Raw genomic sequence first — 8,688 nt, 5'->3', positions numbered from 1 at the left:
AAGAATTCAATTAGTTAATGTTAGTTGACTTCCAAATGAAAGAGCGGGAGGGAGGAAAACCTATGGCCTCTTGGGGACAGAGATGTTAGAAGTATGGCTAATCACTGACTAGAAACATGGGCGTCCACGATAAAGTGAGGTCTCATGGGAGCACCCCCGCAGACTGTGACCGTGCAGGTGCAAATGCTTCAGAAACGCAATCTGATCAAATAAAAAGGGATGATTTGAATTCTTTTGTATTGTGGAGAGAGACGTGCCTTAACGGCCTAAACTGTGTTCTATTTTAGAGAAAGCTCTGTTGAGAATTTGTACTTTCAGGGTGTTGGAGGGTGTAATGTTTAATAGTGTCAACCTAACTATCAGATTTAGAATCACCATGGAAACACACCTTCACGCGTCTGTGTTTGCAAAAGGGCAAAAGGTTAAATGAGTGGCCAGCATCACCTCTTGGGCTGGAGGTCTTGAATAGATGAAAGGAGCCTGGATCTGGAGAGCAGTATTCATCTTTTTCTGCTTCCAGACTGTCGAGGCGGTGTGAGCAGCCTTCTCCCCAACCCTGTGCCATGCTCTCCTAGGACCCTTCCCTAGTATTGTGGGCTGCATCTCCTCAAACTATAAACGATAATGTTTCCACCCTTAAATTCTTGTCGAGTATTTGGTCACAGCAATGAGAGTAGTAATGAATACAGATGGAATACTCTGGCGGTGTTTGCTAGGTGGTTTCATCTAAACTGAACTCAAACTTCTTGAGTTTTACCGTGTTTGCTTGGCTGAGTCTATCTTCACTCTGTGATCAGGATTCTCCAAGTATACTCTGTAGTGCTGCTTGGTTTAGTAGTCATTAATTGCTATTATTTGTCCTTGTTTGAAGTGATGGTATTCTTCCATCAGTTTTAAAAGATAGTTTTGATAGGTTGGCAGTTATTTAACTCCAGGACTTGAAATCTATCATTCCATGCTTTTCTGACTTTCAGGGTTTCTGTTGAGAGGATCTGATGCTATTCTGATACCTTTGTTTTTGTGACTTGATACTTTTTTCTTACTTCTTTCAGTGTTGTTTCTTTTGTACTTTTGTACAGTGTATAATGAAGATCTCTGGCCAGTTTGGGAGGTGGGGAGGGAGTTCTAAATACCCCTTGCATTTGTTTTTTTCTATAGTATCAATTTTTTTTTTCCTGCAACTTCATTAAGCACATTCTCTGTTATTTTTACTTACTTCAGATCCTTCCACCCCATGGAGTCCTAGATTTGGTCTCCTATTTACCAGAGTTCTTGTAAGTCCTGTCAAGCTTTTACTTTTGCTTTTTTTTTCCCCTAAGCATGGCTTTAATCCCAGCACTTGGGACATAGAGGCAGATGGATCTCTGTGAGTTTGAAATCAGCTTGCTTTATGTTGTGAGTTCCAGGCCAGTCATGGCTACATAGTGAGGTTCTCTCAAAACAAACCCCTCAATTCCCTTGCTGAATTTCCCATCCATTTTGCTTACTTTCTCACCTCTGTTGATGACTCTTCTCCAGGACCTGAGAACATTTCCTTCCTTCATCTGGTTGTCTGCATACTCCCTGAAGACATCATTCTTCACTTGTGAGCTTTTCAAACCGTCACCCAGAATTTTACCTACCCCCCTGCCCCCACCAAGCCCCGTGGGCATATGTGTATGGCAGTCTCGTGGAATTCTTACTGGCTGGCCTCAAACTTACTATGTATCTGCAGGTTATCTTGAGTTCTTGATCCTCCTAACTCCACCTTCTGAATTTTGAGATTATGGGTATATACCATCAGGTCTGGGAATGTGGTGCAAGGAAAGAAAGGGCAAGTGGTCTATCAACTGAACTATGTTGTCTGCCCATCAACACAAAATTACCCTACCAGATTCTACAAGTTTCATCTGTAAGTCTGCTTTGTTTTATGAAAGGCTCAAGGTTTAGGTCTCTCATTTTTGCTGTTTGAATGCCCAGTGACCTCTCACTTTTGGTTGAGAAGGCCTTTCATCAAAGGGTCTTTCTCTTCTCTGTGAGGCCAGTCTATTATGTTACGTTGGTGTATTTCTGAATTGTTCTGCTGCAGATACAGTCTTCCACCAGTGTCAGTCTTCATTATGGAATCTGTAGGGTTAAAGTTTGGAGTCTGTGTCAATTTTCACCTTGCAGCTAAAAAAAAAAAAGTATTAGTAATTCTGGACCTTTGTAATCATACTGATCCAAAATATAACTTGCTGGGGTTACTGGGATTGCACTGAATTTACCAACCAGAGTGGAGAACAGACTGAGTCTCCCAGTCACTGAATGTGGACCAGCTCTCCTGTTCCAGTCATCTTTGATTTCCCATTAAGCTTTTTAGTTTTTCCTGACATAAATCTTGCATTTACTTTATTTAGGCCTACATTTAAGTATCTTGTTTTTGAAGGTAAAGCAAACTTAATTGCTTATTCAAAATGTCCATGCTGGTATGAATATTGACACGTTTATATAATCTTAACATAGTTGCTCCTAGTTACTAATTCTTTTAGATTTTCTAGATAGATGGCATGAAAATGCAAATGAATGCAGGCTCTCTCCTCCTTCCCAATCAGAGTAGGTTTTCTTAGTATAAAAAACGAGCAATATAAAATAGTATGGCAGCACCTCACTGTGCTCAGGGGTTGAGTATCCATTTTTCATCACTTAATATATTAGGTAGTTTTTGGATTTACTTTTCCTTTCCTTTTAATCTATAATGTTTCTTATATTCCTAGTTTTTTTTTTTTTTAATCTTGAATGGCTGTTGGATTTTTTTCTGTCTATATCAGTATAATGATTTTCTTAGATGTGGTATCAGACATACAATTAGCCCTGTAGACCAAGAATAAATTCTACCTGATTATGGTATATGTTCTTAAAATACATTTTTAGGTTCAAATTTTTGTTAAGGACTTTTGCACTGGCATTTGTCTGATATCTCACAATGTATTTGATAGAATACATTTAGAAAGCATTTCTTCAGGGCTGGAGAGATGTGTCAGTGGATAAGAACACTTACTGCTCTTAAACAGAACCTGAATTTGGTTCCCTGTAATTCTAGTTCCAGAGGATCTGATACCCTCCTCTGACCTCTGCAGGAAATAGACTGGCATGAGGTGGTTACAGTTTGTACGTGCTGGGCCCAGCGAGGGCCACTATTAGAAGGTGTGTCACTGTGGGTGTGGGTTTTAATACCCTCATCCTAGCTACCTGGAAGCCAGTATTCTGCTAGCAGCCTTCAGATGAAGATATACAACTCTCAGGTCAGCCTGCACCATGCCGGCCATGGCCAATGTCATGCTCCCACCTTGATGATTCTGGATTGAATCTCTGAACCTGTAAGCCAGCCCCAATTAAATGTTGTCCTTGTAAGAGTTATCTTGGTCATGGTGTCTGTTCACAGTAGTAATTTTTAAATCTTCCAAAAAAGAAAAAAAGAGCTCTCGTTCTCTGCCATTACATTGTTTAAGAGATTGTCAAAAAAAAATAATAATTTCTTAAGTGTTTAGATTCAATACCTTACTTACTACTGACTTTTTTCTTTTCCTGAAAGGTAATTATACATTCTCTTTAATGTATAAACCCTGTTCTATCTATGAGCCTTAAGAGTTTGTTCCTGTGGCTGAGTTTTCATCAACTTGACACACAACAGCATCATTTTGGGAGAGGGATCCTCAGTTGAGAAAATGTCTCCATCAGATTAGCCAGTAGGAAAGTCTGTGTGACATTTTCTTAGTTAATGATGTAGGAGATCCCAGCCCCCCATCACACTGTGGTCAGTGCCACCCTTGGGCAGATGGTCTTGGGTTATAGATGAAAAATGAACCAAGCAATTCATTGGGAACAAGACAGCTCCTTCATTGTTTCTTCTGTTTCTAACCTGGCTTCCCTCAATCAGTGATGGACTATGATCTGGGACTTGTAGGCCAAGCACACCCAGCCCCAAGTTGCCTTTGGTCATGGTGTTCATCGCAATAGGAAACAAACCAGGAAAGGGGCCTTTAAGGAACTGACCCGTCATCTAAATTTATCCAATTTTGTGGGCAGAGAATGACCCATAATATTTTGTTTTTAAATATCTTTCCATGCTCCTGTTATCTATACTGATGGCCCTTCTTCCCTCCTCACAGCAACCACTTCCCCCTTTTATCAGTACAGATATTAGTGATCACTGGGGTTCCTTAGCGATTTCTAGTTGTAAAAGTCTTTCAGCGATTGTATTCTACTCATCTCATTTCCACAGCCTCATTCCACTTGCTCTCTTAAAAACATTAAAAGACTGATTTTGTATATGTGAATGTGTACCTGGGAATTACAGAGACACCGTGTAAGATCTGGGAGCAGAACCTGGATCTTCAAAAGTAACAAATACTCTTAACTGCTGAGTCATTGCCCCACCTTTCTGAATAATCTTAATGTTCACACATTAAAAGAGCAAAAGCATAAAGCTAAGAAGCTAGTATGAAAAACAAGGATCAGTGTACATGGATCCTTCCCTAAAAATCCAAAGAATACTCAGTTAAAAAGAAAATTCTATCCATTAGCAAATTTGTATAAATTATCTCTACATCAGGAAAATGGGGCCCTTGCATTGTATGCTTGGAGTAAAGGGAACATTTCAGGCAATACAAGTGAACAGCTCAAAAAAATTAAGGGACACAGAAACTGCACATCAGCACAGGAAGGACAAGAAATAGCAGAAGTAATTTAAGTCTTACTATTTAGCACTGTGAAGTTGGAGGACTAGAATTTTATTGAAAATAAAATTAACACGCTAGTTCAGGAGATTTTCATGCATCACCCAGTTTCAAAATGGAGGTCATCAAACAGCTTTATAATTAACATTTTCCTTTTGACTACTCAGTTTCAGGGAAACAAAACTGGATTAATCATAATCACTGGCACTCACGATACTCTGCACTGGTTCAAAAAGCCTGCCTTTGCTTTTTGTTTGAGTATCTTGTACCTACTAGTCCAAAAGCTGGGGCTGTGTGGCCATCGCTGTCACTCACCAGACCCTGCTGCCTCTCATCTAAGAACAGTGTTTCATTTTCGCACTGGCACCCTTCTCTACAGATAAACTTTATTACTGTTTATAAGAGATGCATTTTCATACCTCTCCCTGCTGCACTGCAGAGTAATGACCCCAAAGCCCCGCACATGCTCCTAAGCATTCTCTCCACTGAGCTGGTTTATAGTCCGCACTTTGAATGGGTCTCCCATTCTACCCACCACCCCTCTTCAGTGACGACTTTGGGTTCTTTCTAGGTTTTAAGTTTTATTTTAACGCATATGTAAGGTTTTCTTGTGTGTGTAGTGAAACTTCTGGAATATAGGATGTATTAAAAGCACAACTTTAAAAAAAGGTACCCCACAAACTTTCAAGAGTCAAACCACTGTTCACAAACAACTGCTACTGAGAGGCTTCTATTATTGGGGGGAAGTGGTTGGGTATAAAGTCATTATTTCTTTGTGATCTTGATTTGCATTGTAGATAGTTCCACTATGTAACCTGTCTTCCCATATTTCCTGATGATAAACATCTGAGGTCGGTTAGATGGTTTAAGAATTCATCTTACTTTCTGTTTCTAGAATATTGCTTTACATTAACATTTTCCACTATAGTGTAAAAAGATTTTCCTTTTTCTATAACCAAATGTTCAATGCAGCTCTATTTGTCTCCTTTCCTGGAAGCAACACACTATCATTAGCTGACATCAAAGTTCACTTTGGTCCTTATCTAGCAATCTAGTGCATCCCATTGCAATCTCAAGGTTGAGACATTATTGCAGGAAGATAAATTCTGGTATTCTAGTTAATTCCAGTAAAACTGTGACAACTGGCATTATCTTGCCACCTTTATTGTATCTAGTGATCTCTTTCTGGATTTATTAAGGTTTGCCATTTTTTAAAAACAAATCATAAAATGTTCAAATATTGAGTGCTGCTTCTGGCTTAAGGGTGTCTTACTCTGGTGGCTAGGATTTAGAACAGCATCATTCTAAATATAAGCAGTAAAATGGGACAGCTTGACTGTTCCTCACTAACAGTCTCCACTTTCTGGTAGACTTTTTTTTTTTTTTTTTTTTTTTTTTTGGAATGACAGAGTTTTTTAAAACATATCAGCTTAAAGACATTTCTTTCTATAGTTTTGTTTCTTTTTTTAAAATTTATTTATTATATATAAGTACACTGTAGTTGTCTTCAGACACCAGAATAGGGTGTCAGATCTCTTTACGGATGGTTGTGAGCCATCATGTGGATGCTGGGATTTGAACTCATGACCTTCAGAAGAGCAGTCGGTGCTCTTACCCGCTGAGCCATCTCTCCAGCCCCCTATAGTTTTGTTTCTTAATTATGCTTGTGTGTGTGTGTGTGTGTGTGTGTAAAGGTTAGAGTACAACTCTGGAGTTTGGTTCTAAAATCAGGCTTTTGTGGCAAGAACTTCCACACACTTAGCTATCTTACTGGCCCCCAAAATTTCTGCCTAGATGTAAGTCTGAGGGTATTGGTCTGTGGAGAGCTTCCTTAGCAAGCAGTCTGGACCCCATCTACAGCATTTCCCATATCTGCATAAATTAAAGCATGGTGACAGTTGTCCTCAGCTATATATTAAATCCAAGACTGGGATACATGACACTATTAGACCCCTGCCCCCTTTGGTTTTTGATACTGGTTTTCTCTGTGTAGCCCTGGATTTCCTGGAAGTCACTCTGTAGACCAGGCTGGCCTTGAACTCAGAGATCTACCTGCCTCTGCCTCGCAAGTGCTGGAATTAAAGGCCTGGGCCACCAAGCAGCTAATCAATCTCATCCTAATCCTGTTATTTTGTTAATTATGAATAAGCTCTTTTTGCCCCTTTCAGGATAAATTCTCACTATATATAGGTCTGGTCTGGAGCTTATTATATAGACCTGATTAGCCTCGAGCTTGCAGTGATCTGTCTGGTAAGTGTTGGAATTAGAGGAACACACCACTATGCCTGCATTACTCTATCTGAATCTACTGAGACACACAGTGGTTAATACTCATTTAAATGTATTCATGTGATCAGTTAAATCTATAATTTTAACATTAAACCATATTATGTACATTATTGATTAAAATTAAACATGTTTCTATCAAGAAATTTGTTCTGTAGAGTACAGCCATTGTCATTTTTAAACAGGCTACCTTCTAGAAAAGTTTAGAAATCAGAGGACAAATAAGTCTTTGCAGGGTCTTCCTAGTATAATTCTCCCACTGGCATAATGTGAATGCCTCTAATCCTATGGAGTAAAGAAGCCCCATTAGATTTTAAAAGAGTGCAGGGCAGTCAGATGAGAGCCAGAATGTATCACACATCTCAGTAACTTGGTTTTGAAAAAATTCTAAGGTCTTCAACTCATAGGAATATAATTTGTCATAACAAATTAGCTACAACTAGAGGCGAAACAAATAATAGTGGTGCTCTTACAACATAAAAAAAGCAAAGCCCTAAAAGATTTAACAGGACAAAATGAATTACCAGAAAGAAGGAAACGTAGCATTTTTTTTCAAGTTTTCCTTTTTATTTAATCAAAGGCTGGTGAATAAACATAAATACCGCACAATGACCAGATCATTCTTCATATTGTGCACACACAGACCAATGAACAGTAATCTCAAAGAAACTTGCAGTCAACAGTGAAATGCACTCAGCTTTTCTGTCCCTTGCTTTAAAAAAAAAAAAAAAAAAAAAAAAAAAAGAAGAAGAACCAAAAACCACAAATTTAGAATCTCGTCAGCACATATTCTCCTGTGACAAATGATTCAGACATAAATAGTGGGTGCAAAGAAACTATACGCTAACGTATGTATAACCTTTGTTAATGAAAACAAAACAAACAGAAGCAGCCGTAATGATTAAGATACATTCAGTTACTGATAACTAGTTGTGCCCAGAAGGGCCTTATCAAAAGGGAATCGTGCTGCAGAGAAAAGCTATATATACATACACAATGAGAAATAAACTGCAAGATCAACGCATGCATGTTTAATACTGGAAAAATCACAGCCCTCCAGAATTTCTCCACATTTGTTATAAAAGCCCTCTGCACTCAACTAAAATTAAAATGATCTTAAAAGTATAATACTTCTTTTCAGCCACAGAAACTGCAATGGAAATAAATGTTCAGAGTCATTTTCAAAACAAAAACAAAAATCTATTCTTCTGATGACATGCATGATTCAAGGGTCTATGCAAGATATGGTGCTCTACATTCCCAAGGACTAGGAAAAAAAACCTCAAGTCAATTTTTAGTTTGCAGATAGTCAAAGGATTTTGTATTCCAGCAGGAGTTCAAATCTTCTGGATCTTTTCACCAACAACTACTGGATTTTCTTTTCTGATTTTCTCAGCAGCATCAGCTTTGTAATTGTAAGAGCAATTGTGAACATCTGAGTAACGGTGCACACCACAGTAAACATTTCCACACCGGCATTCAAACCCTGGAAATGGATGAATATGTGTACAGCCTGGGTTAGACAGGAGGGTGAGGTGTTAAGTTCTTCCCATAGTTAATACTCAGTAACCCTGTCTTTAAGTCTATGAAGAATACTTAGTTCCAAGAGCTTCATTCTCAACTCATTATCAGAGCTTCCTTTCTTGCTCCATCTACATATACTTATTGTATAGGGAAAGCCCTGATTGCTCCTCTGAGCTGGTTT

General features: G+C 38.7%; 1 protein-coding gene across 5 annotated transcripts in view; it reads right to left on the bottom strand.

The window, feature by feature from the left end:
- Nucleotides 1-7,704: 7,704 nt before the first annotated feature.
- Nucleotides 7,705-8,688, bottom strand: part of Zfand6 (zinc finger AN1-type containing 6) — a 73,071-nt gene continuing 72,087 nt past the window's right edge. For all 5 annotated transcript variants that reach the window (XM_052159298.1, XM_052159276.1, XM_052159280.1 and 2 more), the window contains one exon: nt 7,705-8,469. In XM_052159298.1, the coding sequence (XP_052015258.1) occupies nt 8,321-8,469 (149 nt within the window). In that variant the 3' untranslated portion in view covers nt 7,705-8,320. The remainder of the gene's footprint in view (nt 8,470-8,688) is intronic.

Source organism: Apodemus sylvaticus, chromosome 1 (genome assembly GCF_947179515.1).
Source record: "Apodemus sylvaticus chromosome 1, mApoSyl1.1, whole genome shotgun sequence".
NCBI lineage: Eukaryota > Metazoa > Chordata > Mammalia > Rodentia > Muridae > Apodemus > Apodemus sylvaticus.
Note: the sequence above shows the minus strand (reverse complement) of the source record. Positions and strands in the feature narration are given on the sequence as shown.